The sequence below is a fragment of the Amblyomma americanum genome, chromosome 2 (assembly GCF_052857255.1).
Source record: "Amblyomma americanum isolate KBUSLIRL-KWMA chromosome 2, ASM5285725v1, whole genome shotgun sequence".
NCBI classification, from domain to species: domain Eukaryota; kingdom Metazoa; phylum Arthropoda; class Arachnida; order Ixodida; family Ixodidae; genus Amblyomma; species Amblyomma americanum.
In genome coordinates, this window is record NC_135498.1 from 189,986,549 (window position 1) to 190,005,247 (window position 18,699).

Genomic DNA, 18,699 nt, shown 5'->3' on the forward strand with positions numbered 1-18,699 from the left:
ATTTTAATAGCATTTCGCGTCATTCGCTCTTCTGCTTAATTTTGAATATTAAAAAATCGGCTACCATACTGACAGCTACAGCTATGCAGTATACATATTGAGTCTAATATTTCCTGGCTCTTTTCACGCATCGTATGAAGATTTTCTCTAGCTTCATATCTTTTACTACCCACTACCGAGTGGTGGGATTTTTGGGAGAACGCAATGAGGTATTGATTGGTGGTGGTGAAATGCAACTTACGAAAATAGCTTCCTCTTGGTCAAACATGCAGTAGGCCGTCTGCAATCGAAAAAGAATCACTGAGCACTGGAAATGGATAAGCCAAAGATTGTCAGGGCGTACAAATTGCAAAGCATCCAGATGAACAAGAACACTATTAGCTTGAACAACGCTTTATGCCGGCCATATTGGTAACAAGAGAAACTTTTATCTTTTTTCTTGACCACCAGTCACTTACACGATAAGTTTCAAGGAAGAACTGGGCTAGTAATAACTGCGCAAGCCCGGCTTGCGTTCTTTCGTTTGATTAAATGTATGGGTCTCTTGCCATGCCCCATATAAATAGTGTCTAATTTACTTTTTTGGCAAAATATTTTTCTGCATAAAATCTCAAGCTGTCTAACAACACTCATGGCATAGAAGAACGTATTCAGAGTCGCACACACCTTCTTTACAGCAGCACTAAGCTTTTACACAATATTAATTTTGATTTTCAGTAAATTTGTCAAATAGGTTAACCCCAAACTTCTTTCCCCTTAGCCTGGCATACCAAGCAATTCTGGAAAAAGGAATTTTGAAGGGAAAAAACTTTATGTGCGCAATTTTTTCATATATTGTAAGAATTCAATACAATGTTCAAGATATTCACAGATGTCCTTCGCCAGTTCTTTCTCTAGTCAAAAACGTTCCCCATCGGCTTTCTATGGCAGTCATAAATGCTCGATTTGAGCGGTGGCGAAATTTTACAAGAAGGATTTTGCTACGCCTCGGAAGAAAGGACCATTACATTCCATATTTCTATAACAATATCATGCAATATTCTAACATTCCAAATGTTTATCCAAGAATGCTGGACATGGTTGCGTTCAGCTACACGATCATATACATGGCCGCCAATTTTATTTCTACATATTTTTCTTGATTAGACTTTCCACGCCTCCTCTTCCTGATATCTTTCTTCCCGTTAACCTCTCCACAACCCCCCCCCCCCCCCCGGAAAAAACAAACACGCCCTCAAACACTTCAGTGAAATTCCGCGCGGCTGATTGGAAACTGCTGTCACATTCTGGGTTACCATGTAATGAGTTGTGGTTGAAGTGGCCATGAATTCCTAAATATAAAAAAAAATCACGAGGTTTTCTTCCTCTTTGAACCATTACGCCCTGTTTGCGTTCCTCGTAAACCAAAATATGACCTTCCCATCGCATTTTCTGATTTCTGTTGTTCTGGCTTCAATTTGTCAAATGAGAAAGCTTGCGGCTAGTTGAGTTGTCATAAATGAGAAAGCATCCCGTGCGGCACCTGCTCTTATTAATAAAAATACGGAAATTTTTATTCCTATCGAACTTACGTCCGCACTCCTGTCTAGAGTCATCATATGACGCGTAACCGTAAGTGCTGTCGGCTTCTGGATTCGGGAGAGCTGATATGTGCGCGGTTTTTCAGAATGTGAACTTGCTATTTCATTTCCGAGAGTGGTCATTAGTCCTTGTGTGCGCTGTTCACTGCCCGAGTCGCTACATACAGGGAGGGACGCAAACACTGCTTCTTAATTAACGATAAACATTTAAAGCTTGGCGCATTCTCGACAGCAAATCATTCACTGGAGGGCCCGCTCCACAGCCTGTGAGGATACACCACTAGAGCAAGGGCTACCGAGACAATTTCAAGTTAACGCATGTCACGATGTCGGAATGGTTTCAGCAGATAAAAAGGCATACCCACAAAGGCTAACTTGTCCCAAGATTTAGAACATCAGAACTTAAAGAATCGACTAGTGAAGGGTCATAGGTATTCGTCTCGACAAGGCCAGCATATTTTAGTTGTGTGCGATTAACTGATTAATAAAGGTATTCTAACTTTTATCCTGACGGTGCAGGAAATTTTTAAAAACGGTAGGGGACGTAGATTTAACTGGTTTTCTTTAAAGTAATTTCACATCTGTTCTGCTTTCCAATCTTAAAACAGAGCCAGCGAGATTTGAAAATTCCCGCGTGACTGCGTGCCTTCGCTCTGCTTCGTTATCAACCTCACACGCGCCTGATCAAATACGTTCACGCGACGCTATACTGAAGAAACAGGCTACGGGTCATGGGGATGGATCCGACATCAGCCAGGGCACTTTGCGAACACGCTGTCGCCTTTGTACGGTACGACGCAGATAAATGCTTGTACTTTTATGGGGTCCCTCCAAAGCTGCAACAAGACCGTTCCAGCAAAGGGAAGAGCCCTCGCTCATCGCATACCCATTGTTGCGACCGGTCTCCTCCTTAGTTCTTCCGGTTTTGTGAAAGAGATTTGTTTTAATGAAGATGCGTTTGAGGGCGCTAACATGGCGAAGGCGGAGCAAAGTTTCGCGGAAACATTTAAATCTCCAGAGCTTATTTCATGGTCGTAAAAAGGAATTAAGTGCGCTAAAGTTGGTTTGAAGGAAACCAGTTAAATGGCTTATTTCGACTCGCGCTAAATCTTTTATACATCAAATATCCAAAGATAAAACAACCATGAAAAAGTAGCGTAATTCATCTCTTCTACACTAAATCAATCAGTTTAAAAATGATATGAACTCGTCACGACTAATGTCTACATCCCTGCACGTCGCGGTTTTATAAAGCGTCACATTCTTTAGCTGGAGCAGTGTGTATACTTTTCACTGAAAAAATGATGTTCAGGAAAGTTGGACGTATGCTTAAAAAAGTATAACACAAAAGAAATGTCACAAATTTCATATCTTTAGCATCCGAAGCACCATTACCAGTATCCTGATCCCGAGAAGAAGGCATATTGTGGGCTATATTTTGGGAGTGTGCACTGTCATTTATCATCAACTATTATTTTCCTAACATCTGCTTGAAAGCTCTGAGAAGCATGCAGCATGCCCTTGTCATAATACACACGAAATGGTAATCAGCGTACTGCTGGCATAAATCAGAGCCTTCACTCTTGACACCTCTGGAAAGACCATTGTTACAGCTCTTTTACGTTGAACGATCAGACGAAAGCTTACGAGCTCAATTAAATAGCTGCGTCGGAAGGATATTCTTCAAAGCTAAATAAGAAAGCATTGTGCATACAAGCTGCACAGTATTGCCTTCGTGTGTAGGTGCAGCTTTCGGGAGCCGAAATTATTTAGTACTCTTTCTTTCTGCTCGTACCGACTGGTGCACCAGTGTAAAGAAGTGCTTGCTACATTAATCGACATTCATTATTCTCGCCGGGTACATCTGTATGCATTCCCATACACTTACACCGTCGAGGTACTTGGCGTCCGAGCAGGCCACCATGAAGAACACTAAGGGGTTGGATGTCCCCGGCTGCTGCCGCTCAGCACACTGCATCAGGAAGTTCTGAACCGTCTACGTACGCCAAGGGATGAAACAACAAAACAAAATGAGAGACAAGACAAACCAGCGCGCATTATTCAAATTCCGGTCAGTCGAAAAAAACAAGCACTTAAAAACACTTCAGCTCCTTGGGTGTCAGTGATTTCTCTACACAACCCTAGGGAAGCTGTACACACCCCCTTGTTTTACTAAAAGCAGCACTTAATTCGTAAGAAATGGTTTTTATATACGGGACCGGGAATTTTCGACATCGTTATCTTAGTGTCGGAGTCATAAATGTTTAAAGTTCTAGGCAAAGCATTGACTCAAACAAAAAATTAAAAATGACTTCTGCTTCAGCTATACGAGAGTGGACACCTGCACCTTGTGCGCTCAACTATCTAGCCTAGAAATTTTGACCCCCCCCCCCCCCCCCTATCCTCGAATTTCAATTCCTGAAGCCACTCCTGCTGAGTGTAGTTTTCTCCAACCTGGGATGAAAGTTCGTCACAGCCAGAAACAGTCATGTGAGGTTAAAAATATTCACAGCGTTTTCACACCTGAAATCTGTTTTATAGCGTGTTTGCAAAATTGATGAATACATGTAGTGGTAAAATTACCCTTAACATGCTTGCTGTCAAGCAAGAATATTGCAACGGTTAAAGTGAATGACGACGCATGGGCACGAAGTGTCTCTGTGGCGCAGGCTCATTGTGGCTGTCCACTTCTAGAAGCGCCTTGGCTTGACTCGTCCCTTGCCAAGTAATATCTTTTTGTGGAGGTGGTGGGTTGTCACGGTGACAGGTGTAGCGCACTTTCCCGCTTTCAGGCTACAGGCGTCGTATGAATGGCTGTAAACCTTTCATGTTGCATTGCACGTTGCATTATTTCTGCAATTTTTACCTTCTACGCACTAAGAAGCTCGACACAGCTCTTCCTGAAAAATAACTTCCCACACTTTTGTGTATTAAATAATAAGGTTGAACTGAAGCCATGTGAAACGATGTCAGTCTTACGCACGGTGTCAGGAATGACAGCGCCGTCACCGGAGGTAGAGGCACTTTTTTAACTCAGGGAAATAGATAGGTGTGGTGAATTACCTAACCTATGCACAATAATGCGCAAGCGTTTTGTAATCTTGCAAAGAAACATGTTACAAAGCTTTACTTTAAAGATATCTAATGGTCTTATATTGCAGTGCTATGGCACTGCATACATGCTGGGCTATTTGCAATAACCTTCCAGACACGGCTTCTACCTGCTGAGACGCTGGTCTCATACCTAAACTCTAAAGTTGGAATGAAAACATGGTGTTAGAAAATTATGAAATATGTTAGGTAATCCCTTCTATCAGAAGTCAGTCCTTGAAAAACGGCGTCTGCAACTTCCTCAAGCACTAACAGAATTATGCTACCCGAGGTTTTATTATATTCGGATATTCTCATGACTCAAATTCATTCGCTGAAGAGTCACGAATTCGCTGAATAGCTCTACCCAAAGTCACCTGTGTGCACTATGGATTGATACATACCGCGAAGAAAATCTAGAAAAACTCACAGGATTTCACGAATAAAATTGTGAATTGCACTGAGGATTTCCACCACGCTGAAGGGGGCAGACTCAAGCACCTCCGAGTACTTCATAGCTGACTAGATTCCACCGCTTGACAAGTACTCTGCACAGGCACACTACCAATTTCTTTTTTACCCCGCCGCGGTGGCTCAGTGGTTAGGGCGCTCGACTACTGATCCGGAGTTCCCGGGCTCTAACCCGACCGCTGCGGCTGCGTTTTTATGGAGGAAAAACGCTAAGGCGCCCGTGTGCTGTGCGATGTCAGTGCACGTTAAAGGTCCCCATGTGTTCGAAATTATTCCGGAGCCCTCCACTACGGCACCTATTCTTCCTTTCTTCTTTCACTCCCTCCTTTATTCCTTCCCTTACGGCGCGGTTCAGGTGTCCAACGATATATGAGACAGTTACTGCGCCATTTCCTTTCCCCAAAAACCAATTATTATTATTATTATTATTATTATTATTATTAATATTATTAATATTATTACTACCTCTCCATATGCTTGCCGCTTTTGGAATATGCGTCTGTTGTTTGGAGCGGCACTTGCCAGTCGAACTGTGAAAATATCGACAGAGTTCAGATAAAGTTCTTACGCATATTTCAACATCGGTTTTCTTGCAAAACTTCTAGCTCTCATCCCAGACGGAGTAACTCACTGCAGCTTCCTTCTCTTAGCTGCCGTCGCGTGAGGGCAGATATAATTTTCTTGTATAAACTTCTTCACGGTCACATTCTATGCCCTCAGCTCCTAGCGCGTATCCTTTTGCGTGTACCGCGAAAGAGCATAAGGGAATTCAGACCATTTCAAGTCTCTGCGCTCCTGCACTCCCTCTCCCCTCTGGACAGAATGCAAAAGTTGTTTAATTCTCTTTGTCCTCACCTTGATATATTCGAAAATTCTCTCCCTTCCTTTATATTGAATGTCCGTGACGTTCCACTTTGAGCACTCTTTTTCTCATACATAACTTCCCCTTTCATGCATTTTGTCTTTACTACACTTGTGCGTTTGCACCGGTATTATATTGTTTTTTTCTCTCCCTAATTGTACATCACGTGTACTTGTTTTCATTAATATTATTTCTTTAATACTGTGTACTCCCGCCTGATTGTCTGTAACGCGTTCACTAATTACATTTCTTATTGTGTATGATTGTATTTCTTGCTTGTATTTCAGAGATCTCTTATTCGTTCATATTAGTATTGGCTTTATTCTTGTTTGTATTTTGATATATGCTGTACTTGGCTGTTATCGGTCGTTCTTGTGTTCATTCTCTTTGTTTATTGTTTTATTAGTTATTTATATGTCTGTTGCCTGTTCTAGCTGTTTTCATTTACCGCTGTTCTCGCTGTTTCCTTGTTCTCGCTTTTTTGTTTCATGCTTGCTGTCGCGCCTAGTTTATGTGTCTTTTTTTTCTATCGCCTTGACTGCTGCATTACCTCCCCTGAGTGTCTTCCTTTGTAGTGAAATAAATGTACATTTTGTGCGTGTGAATGGTGTACCAGCACCAAGACCTTTGGGTTGTTCCTGGGCACCGAAAAAATAAAGATTGATTATTGATTATTGATGATTATTGATTGATTATTATTATTATTATTATTATTATTATTATTATTTTACCATATTTTCAAACCCTCATAACCTTATCTATCACTTTAGCATTCTTACCTTATAGACAGAGGTGAGTCCAGCAAATATTTGCGAAAATAACACTCCACGCCGCAACTCAGCAGCAACCTACTAAGGAGAAAACCTACCCTTCCGCTCTCGTGAGCCAAGTGGATTGTTTGATAACAATGATGACAGTAATGACAAAGTTAATATTGATGATAATAGCAATGATAGTAACTGATAATAATACGAGCTACATGCATTTTATTTTATTGTCAGGCTTCAAACTGTATTGCGAATTTCTTTTTTCTATTTCCGTATCAATTGGCTCTCTGTTCATTTTACATGAGTTGAAATATTTTTGCTTTTATTACATTTTTTCCATTCAGTTCATCTTATTCTGTTAAAAGTGGCCTGTAAGGTATTTCTAATAAATAAATAATATTTGCATGCATTTTCGTATTATGATAATTACACTAAGAATTTTTTATTTACTAAGCGCTTCCCGCGGAGGACCAAGTACTGAAGGCCAAGAAAAAAAAATATTCACGCATCACTGTGTACTGAAAACAGAGTTTAAGCGAAGATAAAGAATTTTAACAGGGTAAGGGCAGCTTGGCACTTCCATTGCATATGATGCTTTCGTCTGCATAAGGTGGAGTGAAAGATCCATCTTCTATGCATTTCACGTCAGAGAAGACAAGAATCAGGCTAAGGGAGATGTCATATCCACGGAAACCTGCCAGTGCCGGGCGACACAGGAAAATGCCCTTACCTCGACATACGCGCAAAGGGAATGGAAATATCATTTACGTCGGGACAACATTTTAATTATTCTGTTCCCATTCGAGTTCATTACACTCCTCGAGGTTCATCGGCAACGCACAACACGATGGCATCTTTAACTTGCCGCACTGGATTGATAACATTTGAAAAAAATGTGGGTGGAAATGAATCCTCTACTGTACTGATCCTGTTCTCTATACCGTTCCTCCAACTCGCCGCTTACTGAGCCTGGTACAGGCTATGAGGTATCTACTGTCCCCTTTAACCGTTCAACACAAGAAGTCTAGGTTAGCAACACTAAGATAAAAGAAAGCAATTTTTGTCCCCACAGATGATACACTCTACCCCATTCCCCATCTTAAAGCAAAAGGAAAGAGAACGTTGAAACGCGGAAGGTCTTTTTTAATGTTAATTTGGCTTACGTAAACAGCAGTAGCTTGGTTTGGGATAGTTGCTGAAATTTTCTTGAAAACATAGCGCAAAAAGGACACGGACGGCACAGCGCTTGTACCGTCCACATCTGTGTCGCCCACTTCTTTTCCTCGCTATGTTTTTAAAAAACTACTGCGTAAACAGCTTGAAGCGAGTCATGCTGTTTTAAGGAAATAATGCGCTGAAAAATTTACGGCTATCGCTAAAAGCAGACAGACTCAAAGTTCTAGCCTGGAATTCAAGCTACCCTGATAGCTAAAAATTTCTAACTTCATTAAAATTGAAATTACGGATAGTTGATAAGCATTCATTCTGAGTCAACAGCGACAACAGCCCATGTCTACGTTTCCGTCTCGGTTCAGTCTTTGTTTATGCACAGGTCTGAAAAGCAGTGTCAGCAGCTGCTGGCGCTCTTTTACAGCTTTCTGTTTTGAGGCTAATTAATATGGCAAATGTTAATTACCTTCCATTTTATATTGGAATGCACTGTAACAGAATTGAACTATTGCCCTTAAAGTTCACTTGCATTACAGAATATAATAATGCATTAATATTCGTCAAAATTATAGTCGACATTTGCTGCAGCTGCTGCTGCTGACGGCGATGATGATGGATTTTTGTGGCGCAAGGGCATCTGCGGCCAAAATGCGCCATGGCACAAGGTGTTTTCGACTCCTCAAGGCGTGGTCGAAGACCCTTTTGCCGAGCATTTCACCCTAAGTAAGCCGAGCATCAGACCAGGTGAAAGCTTGTACCCATTGTATCACATGTGTGTACAATGCGGCACTGGGGATCGAACCCGGCACCTCCCGCATGCAAGGCGGATGCTGAAGCACTTGGCCACCACTGTGGTGTAGTTCACATCTGCGTTCGTATTACTGAATCAAAAGCGTACAAAGAAACAACGTATATTTTTATTACTTAAGAGCTGTAGAAGAACCTCACTCTTTGACAACAGGAATTTTAGGCAAAATTCCCTGGAAAGCCCAGGCCAAATCTACGCCCTTCCTGCTTGGACCTAAGCAACAAATCTGCAGTATAGTGTTTAAAAAAAATCTTACCACTTAGATGACATTGCGCAGGTATGTGAAGAGGTATAAGTTTGTTGTATACGACCCGTTTCTTTACCTCACCAGTGCATAGTCCTATTCGCGTCTAAATGGATACGTTTTGTTGCATTTTTTCAGCCACTATTTTCCTTACGACGGCCTGCGTGGAAGTTCCTGCACTGTGGTACTAGATTCTTAACACGAAACTGGGGAAATATTTTTTTGACATGGAGCTTAACACACGAATTTAAGTGGGCACATAACCGTGATATGCATGCTGCAGCTGAGTATTTTAGATGTCCCGAAACAATGATATTATAAAAGGCGTATTTTTTCGTATTTCAAAAGGATTAGCGGATATTAAATTCGAAGATATATCCGCTGGAGTGATATAACTGGTTTTTTGTTGTAGCTTTCTAAACTTTCGAAAAATGCATATAGTTAGTAAAACAATTACGAAGTTCCGCACTGCAGTAAATTACATGCAAGGGATGTTTCGCGACCTCGCACACCCTCTGTTCGTTACCGCTGCTCGGCGCAATCTTGATCCCCGTGAATCTAGTCATGAATCTCGCGAATAGAATATCAAAATCGAATCTTCGACCGCTTCTGTCGCTCATCTCTTACCAAATGCAGGCCTTTCCTTGCTAAGTCGCAGAGAGCATGCTTTTACTGCGTCCTCAGCTTCGCTCGAGGTTTCGAGCTGAAGACGACTGTAATCAGCACTAGTAAGTACGTCACGCCGAACTCTCCCACATCCTTTTCGGCTGCCCTGCTGACTCTCCCCCGCAGGGACAGCACGCCAACTCGAGCTGGGAGGACTAAGAGGTCCTGCTCACGTCTGCAGACCCGACATCGCAGCTTGCTTGGGCTGCCGACGTCATGTCCTGACATCACCTACTTGATGCAGTGTGGGACCGCGCAGTGGCCCAGGGACCAAGTAGGGTCTAAAATCACTTGCGAAATAAGGTTTTTCTGTCTGTCGGGAAGTCGGCGTCTGTGCCTTTGTCATATAAATGCACGCACTTAGGCATCGGCTCAAGTGCTGCGCATTACCCAGATGTTTTGTTTTCAAATGGCAGAAAATTTGCCTAGTGGAGTGTACTCAAGAAGAACCGCAGATTCGACGAGTTGGCTTTGCACAATACGTACAAAACACCACTACGAACATAGGTAATAGAAAAAAAACTGTATTTAGCGGTTATCTTGTGTAGCGTGCGCTCATACAATGACCTGGAGCAAGCTGGTTCCGCAAACTTTCCTACGTGACGGCGTGAGCAGCTGCGTGAACAGTAGTACAACCACACTTAATCCTCAGCCAGCTCCGTAATGTCATGCCTTTGACTACATGTGCGATGAACATCGGCGCTTCTCATCGTCGACGTTACAAAGATCGATGCAGTCGATCGCTTTCTTGGCTGTCTAGACTTCTAGCGTAACATTTTAGTGTATGCGGAAGACACGTGTTGAGCAGCTATTGCACCGTTAGCAGTGAATATAACAAGAGGAAAGCCGGCGTGTATTGATCATAATATTGCAAGCGAACACGCAGTTTTTTTTTTCAGTATGCCTTTTCAAGGTATTGTAGTGACTTTCTGTGTTGTCATTAAATGCACGCTTTCTTTAGAATAAATTATGGCCGGTATACACTATCTTTTAAGATTATCTAAATACTCAACAGACAAGATAGCCCAAAAATCACAATACACCTTTTTCCACCTTTACAGAAGGAAGCTCATTTTCGCACATGAAAAGTCTCACGCGTACATATATCTGATTGTGCATATTTTGTTCACAAGGCCTATGTTGTGGTTTGACGAAAAAAGATAAAACAAATGGCTATTATCTACCGTCTTCTGCTTAATATTGACACAGTGCATTCCGCATTTTCGCTTAGCGCTGACCTGAAGCACGCGCCGTCTCGAAGAAGAGGAAGCGGAGGTGTCAGCGATCTTTGATTTGTTTATTCAACTACACCTTGGCCAATCCCCCCGCGTGGGTATGTGCCATATACCTGGGGTGAAGAAGAAGAAGAAGAAGCGATCTTGAGTTGTGGAGGTCAACAACAACAACAACAACAATTGTGGTGCAGACGTTCGTCGGATCCTGCGTTCCTGTGTTCAGTGATCACCGCATTCACGCGTGACATTTTGGTGGAGCTTTGCTGGGTAGTGCACCCCGTGCTCAGGACAACTCCAAGAAGCCGGGACTCCAGCCCGCTTGACACATTGAGAGTCGAAGTTACGCCCACCCATCAAAGTAGCCGCCGGCTGCAAGGACTGCAACCAGAGTTCTGGCCTCTGCAGTCTCGCCCGACCGCCAGGAAACTGACCTCAGCGCGACCATCAGTGCGCACAAACACTCCCATTAGCATGCTGGATGCCATCCCTTTGCCGTCTGTCGTGCTGCAGCAGCCACGCGAACCACCCACATTTCAAGGTTTCCCAGGTAAGGACCCGGAGAACTGGCTCGAGAAGTTCGAGCGCATAGCCCAATACAACAGTTGGGCTGACGATTCGAAGCTGCAGCACGTGTTTTTTTCACTGGAGGGTGCAGCTCGTGTTTGGTTTGAGAACCGAGAAGCCACAATAACAACATGGGGCTCCTTCAAAACTCAGTTTATGCAGGCTTTTACCACCGTCCTCAGGAAAGAACGTTCCGAGCTGCTCCCCCAGACACGCGTCCAACTACCAAACGAGACCATCCTCGTTTACTCAGAGGACATGGCGAAGCTCTACCGCCGGGCTGATCCCAACATGTCCGAAGAGAAGAAGCTGCGTTTTCTTATGAGGAGCATCAAGGAGCAGATCTTCGCTGGGTTAGCTCGAAGCCCGCCCAAAACGGTCGCTGAATTTGTTTCCGAAGCCACTACGATGGAAAAGACGCTCGACATGAGATCCAGACAGTACGAGCGTCTGCCGTCGCTGATGTATACCAGCGGTGTCGATGCTTCTAGCCACGACATCCTTCGGGAAACCATCCGGACCGTCGTACGCGAAGAGCTTCAAAAGCTCTTTCCAGCCCCGGAGTCGCCGCAAGTTTCTTCCATTTCGGACATTATTCGTGAAGAGGTCCAACAGGCGCTCACGCCGCCAGCCCCTCTTCACCCGAACACAACACCCCAGCTGATGACATACGCCGCAGCCGTTCGCCGTCCACCGCCGCCTCCAAGTCACCCGGATACACCTGGCCACATTTACCGGCAACCACACCCACCTCACCCTTCTCAGGTTCTCCCTCGAAAGTGCGACGTCTGGCGTACCGCCGATTACCGCCCTCTGTGCCATCACTGCGGCGGGCCCGGTCACGTCTACCGCAACTGTCGTTACCGACGTATGGGTCTGCAGGGATATCGTGTCGATGCGCCCCGACCGCAGCGTGCTCAATGGCCTCCAGAAATAAGCGATTACCTGGCCGCGACACCCGAAGCACCCCACTGCTATGCCCGGTCGCCGCCTCCACGTCGTTTCTCGTCTCCGCGACGTTTTTGCGCCGACATTTCGCGTGGAAGGTCTCCTAGTCCCCGTCGGGAAAACTAGAAGCGGCAACCTTTGGGGGCAAGGTTGCTCACCTGCGACATGTCCAAGATCCTCCACTGCTGCACAAACATGACCGACCGCTTATACGACGCACCGACGATCACCAGACCGATAACACGCCTCGCCGCATCAATTCTTCGCCGCAACGAAACCGGCTGGTGCCGCACCGCAGCCGTGAGCGGACTCCGCGACGTTCCCGTACACCTACGACTACAACTGCTGATCTGAACATTTCAATCGACGGTACCGACGTCACCGCACTTGTGGACACCGGCGGCGACTACTCGGTAATCAGTGAACCTTTTGCCGCGACTCTGAAAAAGGTGACCACACCTTCGACGGGCCCACAGTTTCGTACTGCCGGGGGTCATTTGATCACCCCAGCTGGCACGTGCACATCACGATTAACCATCGAAGAGGACACGTACCTGGCCACCTTCGTCGTACTCGACCAGTGTTCCCGGGACGTAATCCTCGGAATGGATTTTTTTGACAGAAAATGGCGCGGTCATTGACCTTAAATCGAAGTCAGTGACGTTCTCCACCGAGAACGCAATCCACAGTGCTTTCGAACGTCCCGCGGCTCTTTTCATCCTTGATGAATAATAATAATAATTGGTTTTTGGGGAAAGGAAATGGCGCAGTATCTGTCTCATATATCATTGGACACCTGAACCGCGCCGTAAGGGAAGGGATAAAGGAGGGAGTGAAAGAAGAAAGAAAGAAAGGGGTGCCGTAGTGGAGGGCTCCGGAATAATTTCGACCACCTGGGGATCTTTAACGTGCACTGACATCGCACAGCACACGGGCGCCTTGTCGTTTTTCCTCCATAAAAACGCAGCCGCCGCGGTCGGGTTCGAACCCGGGAACTCCGGATCAGTAGTCGAGCGCCCTAACCACTGAGCCACCGCGGCGGGGCTCATCCTTGATGACGTCACCATTCCACCCCGTTCGACTTGATGACGTCACCATTCCACCCCGTTCGAGTGTTGTGGTCTCTGTCGGCGCGAAGACGCTGCGAAAGTTTGAAGGTGTCGTCGAAAGCAAACCAATTATGCTTGTCGACCGCTGCCTTGCTGTCGCCAAGGGGTCGTTTACCTCGAAAACGGAGAAACCGAAGTCCTGCTTACGAATTTTGGCAGTGAGCACCAACATCTTAGCCTTGGGACTACTGTGGCCCACGTTCATGGTATCGCCGACATTCGATGAGCGCCCAGTCTTGCCATGGTGTCGTCAACAGAAGTTCACACCGGTGTTCCCGACTTCCAGTACGACATTAACCCCGCACTTTCGCCGCAGCAGAGAGGGCAAGTAGAAAATCTCCTCCGGCGCTACGGCGATACCTTCTCGACTTCTTCCTGCGTCGGCAGAACACACTTGGCCAAGCATCGGATAATTACAGATTACGCCGTGCACCCTCTCAGACAGTCACCTTACCGCGTGTCTTCCACGGAACGTGCCGCAATCAGCCGTCAAGTTAAGGAGATGCTTCGAGACGACGTCATTCAGCCCTTTCGTAGTCCCTGGGCGGCACCTGTCGTCCTCGTGAAGAAAAAAGATGGTACACTGCGGATTTGTGTGGACTACCGTCGCCTAAACAAAGTAAGTAAAAAAGATGTTTATCCCTTTCCTCGAATCGACGATGCTCTCGATCGCCTCTGCTATGCAAAATACTTCTCATCCATGGAACTCAAATCAGGATATTGGAAAATCGAGGTAGATGAACGGGACCGAGAAAAAACCGCATTTATTACTCCGGACGGGCTCTATGAGTTTAAGGCAATGCCACTTGGTTTGTGCTCTGCACCCGCGACGTTCCAACGGCTGATGGACACAGTTCTGGCAGACCTGAAGTGGCAGACATGCCTCGTCTACCTTGATGACGTTGTTGTGTTCGCCCCAACGTTCGAGGAGCACCTTCGGCGCCTTGAAGTTGTGCTGCAAGCCATAAACTCTTCTGGGTTAACGTTAAAAAATGAGAAATGCCGCTTTGCTTACACTGAGCTAAAGTTCTTGGGTCCCGTCGTCAGTTGCGAGGGAGTTCGGCCGGACCCGGACAAAACCAAAGCTATTGCCAATTTCCCTCCACCGCAGGACCAAAAGGAAGTCCGCCGCTTTCTAGGATTATGTGCCTACTACCGTCGCTTTGTGAAAGATTTCGCTCAAATCGCCGAGCCCCTGACGCGTTTGACAAGGACAGACACGCCTTTCACGTGGGGTGCCCCTCAAGCACAAGCATTTGAAACTCTTCAACACCACCTGCAAGGACCTCCAGTTCTGGCTCACTTCGACGAAAACGCAGATACGGAGCTTCATACTGACGCAAGCAACGTAGGCCTGGGTGCCGATCTGGTTCAAATCCACAGCAGTAGAGAGCGAGTCATCGCTTATGCCAGCCGCTCTTTGTCTCGCGGTGAAGCTAACTACTCAGCAACTGAGAGTGTCTAGCGATCGTGTGGGCGACGTCGAAATTTCGACCCTACCTTTATGGAGAACATCTTACTGTAGTTACGGACCATCATGCCTTGTGTTGGCTTGCGACCCTCAAAGATCCATCAGCCCGCCTTGTCAGATGGAGTCTGCGCCTCCAAGAATACATGACAGTGGCGTACAAGTCCGGCCGGAAACACTCGGATGCCGATTGCCTCTCGCGTGCCCCCGTCGAATCCCCAACGTAGGACGGAAACTACGACGCCGACATCACCTTAAATGTGATCAGTGCAACGAGCCTTGCTGACAAACAATACGCCGACCCAGAACTTCGGGACCTCATTGAGTTTCTTAACGGGACCCGCCCGACTGTCCCGAAGGCTTTCAAGCACTCGGTAGCGTCTCTGCGTTCGCCATGGTGTCTTCGTAAAGAAAAATTTTGCCGCAAACAATCAGCAATACCTTATTGTTGTACCGACGAGCCTAAGGGACGAAATACTTCAAGCTTCACACGATGAACCGACTTCTGGACATTTGGGTGTAGCCCGCGCGCTTGCAAGAATCAAAGAGAAGTATTACTGGCCCCGCCTTCAGTAGGACGTTGCACACTACGTCAGAACGTGCCGAGGCTGTCAGCGTTGCAAAGTGCCCTCAACAAAACCTTCTGGATTCTTGAAGCCTATAGCACCACCATCGCGGCCTTTCCAGCAGATCGGGATGGACATGCTGGGCCCATTCCCTCTTTCTCATTCAGGAAACAAGTGGGTCATTGTGGCAACTGACGATCTGACCCGATACGCAGAAACATCAGCTCTGCCAAGTGCCACAGCCCTTGACGTAGCAAAATTTTTCATCCATCAGATCGTTTTGCGTCACGGTGCCCCGGAGACCCTAATCACCGACAGGGGTACAGCTTTCATGGCCGACCTCCTACAGCAGATTTTACTCCACAGTCATACAGACCACCGAAGGACGACATCCTACCACCCTCAGACGAACGGTTTAACGGAACGCTGAAACAAAACGCTAGGTGACATGCTCTCCATGTATGTCGACGTTCAGCACAAAACTTGGGACGAAGTGCTCCCATACGTCACCTTTGCATGCAATACGGCCGTTCAGGAAACGACAAACATGCCACCGTTCCGTCTCGTTTACGGCCGCGACGTGACCACGATGCTAGACGCCATGTTACCGCATGTGGACGACATCGACCCGAATGCGGATCTTCACACCTTCCAGCACCTCGCTGAAGAGGCTCGTCAGCTGGCCAGGGTGAGGATTCTCGACCAACAATGCCGAGATGCCCAACACTATAACCTCCGACGCCGTGATGCTCGGTACTCATCAGGAGACCGTGTGTGGGTCTGGTTTCCCATTCGCCGACGCGGACTTAGCAAAAAGCTCCTCTGCCGGTATTTTGGACCTTACAAAGTCATCAGGCCACTTCGGACCTGAACTATGAGGTCGTTCCTGACGGCTTTCAGAAGACTCGGCTCTCCCAGCACCCTGAGGTGGTACACGTTGTCCGCCTCAAGCTTTACTACGAGCGGTAGTGCTAGAGCTGGACTTACGGCGGCACAACACGCGAACTTCCCTTGGTGAACTTTTTTTTTTCAACACACCGGCTACGCATCGGGACGATGCTCTTTTTTTTCCGGGGGCCAGTGACACACTACATTCCGCATTTTTGCTTAGCGCTGACATGAAGCACGCGCCGTCTCGAAGAAGAGGAAGCGGAGGTGTCAGCGACCTTGAGTTGTGGTGCAGACGTTCGTCGGATCCTGCGTTCCTGTGCGCGTGACAATATACATTTCCAGTTTTCTTATTTACCCTATTGTTGCAGGCAACTTAAATACTTGATATAATTTCTTGTTAAATGCTGTAGTCCTTTTGAGAATGTATGTTTATGTATTTTCAGTAGTATGCAATTTATTTCCCAGAAGGTTCTGGTCGACTGGCTGGTCTGAGCGACAGCCAGGCAGCCATTACAAGTCATAACATCGCACATTAAAAGAATATTCATACATATCGGGAAGCGAATATTAGATACATGTGTAAGACTGGCCTTCGGCTTTGGAATCTTCTGAGTCTGGCGCTCAGCGAAGTAGGCGACGAAAAGCGCCGAACGCTCCGTTCCTCGTGCGTGCTCTGTACTGACCACTGCCTCTCATCTGTGCCTGGACTGTACCGCTGGTTGTTCGCGGCGCAGTGCTTTGTGATCATGATTATGGATTTTTATGGCGCCATGGCCTCTATGGCCAAAGAGCGCCATGACGCTAGGTATTTTTCTTTTTCTCAAGGTGGGGTCAAAGACCCATTTCCCAAGCATTTCACCCCCAAATAGGCCGAGCACCAGACCAGGGGAAAGCTTGTACCCATTGTATCAACGGTGGGTGCCCGGCGGCACTGGGGATCGAACCCCGCACCCCCCGCATACGAGGCGGATGCTCAAGCATTTGGCCACAGCTGCGGTTATTACACATTATTCAAAGAGAAAAAAAAAACATGATCACTGTTTCAAGATCGGACACATAGGTGTATTAAGAAGATATCAAAATAGCAACTCAGAAAGCACCACTGACTAGCAGGAAACATGCATATAATCAACTCATAAATGGCTGCAAATCATACATAATCTTTTAACGCTCTAAATAAGAAACTTTCAAACAAACTATGAGGAAAATCAGGAAACATCTGTGCAAGTGAGCTAACGACCATTGCGTTACATCGTTAAAAAACACCGGTGCAGTGTAGCTTTACTGGATGTATTTATGTCTTTGCATTTAATTAAAATTGTGGGAAGATTACATTCTAGTATCTGGAGCCTGAAGCTCGTGCGAAAAAACAGTACTAGCTATACCCCGCCTATATCTGAGCCTACTTTTCTTTTATTCAACGTCCTGATCAGTGATACTGTTGTGCACAGGCCTGCCGCACTAGCGTATTTTTAATGGTTGTGACGCGTGTAGCATGGCGCTGAAGCCCCGTCGGGCGACGCTGAGCCTTTAATCTCAGCCCTCTTTTATCCAAACATCTACGCAAGAACTGAAACAATGAAAAGAAGAAACAAAGAAAGAAAGGAAGGAAGAAAGAATGATAGAAAGGAAAATTAGGAAAGGAAGCAAGGAAGTGAGAATGAAGGAAAGAAGGAAGAAAATGAACAAAGAAACAATAATAATATTAATTGGTTTTGGGGGAAAGGAAATGGCTGCAGACTTTGTCTCATGTATTGTTGAACACCCGAACCGCGCGGTAAGTGATGATGATGATTATGGATTTTTATGGCGCAAGGGCAGCTAAGGCCAAAGAGCGCCATGTCACAAGGTATTTTTTCTTTTTCTCAAGGTGGGGTCAAAGACCCATTTCCCAAGCATTTCACCCTAAATAAGCCGAGCACCAGACCAGGGGAAAGCTTGTACCCATAGTATCATCGGTGGGTACCCGGCGGCACTGGGGATCGAAACCCGCACCTCCCGCATACGAGGCGGATGCTCAACCACTTGGCCACCGCTGCGGTTAGGTAAGTGAAGAGATAAAGGAGGGAGTGAAAGAAGAAAGGAATAAAGGGGTGCCGTGGTGGAGGGCAGCGGAATAATTTCGACCAAGTGGGGATCTTTAACTTGCACTGATATCGCACAGCACACGGGCGCCTTAGCGTTTTGCCTTCATAAAAACGCAGCCACTGCGGTTGGGTTCGAACCCGGGAACTCCGGATCAGTAGCCAAGCGCCCTAAC

At 46.2% G+C, this 18,699-nt stretch overlaps 1 protein-coding gene across 1 annotated transcript in view; it reads right to left on the reverse strand.

The window, feature by feature from the left end:
• The window catches only part of LOC144120312 (uncharacterized), a 39,975-nt gene that overhangs the window by 8,401 nt on the left and 12,875 nt on the right, over window positions 1–18,699 (reverse strand). The window contains exons 3-4 of the mRNA XM_077652697.1: window positions 3,469–3,576; window positions 242–280 (exon numbers count right to left, since the gene is read on the reverse strand). Coding sequence (XP_077508823.1) covers window positions 242–280; window positions 3,469–3,576 — 147 coding nt within the window. The remainder of the gene's footprint in view (window positions 1–241; window positions 281–3,468; window positions 3,577–18,699) is intronic.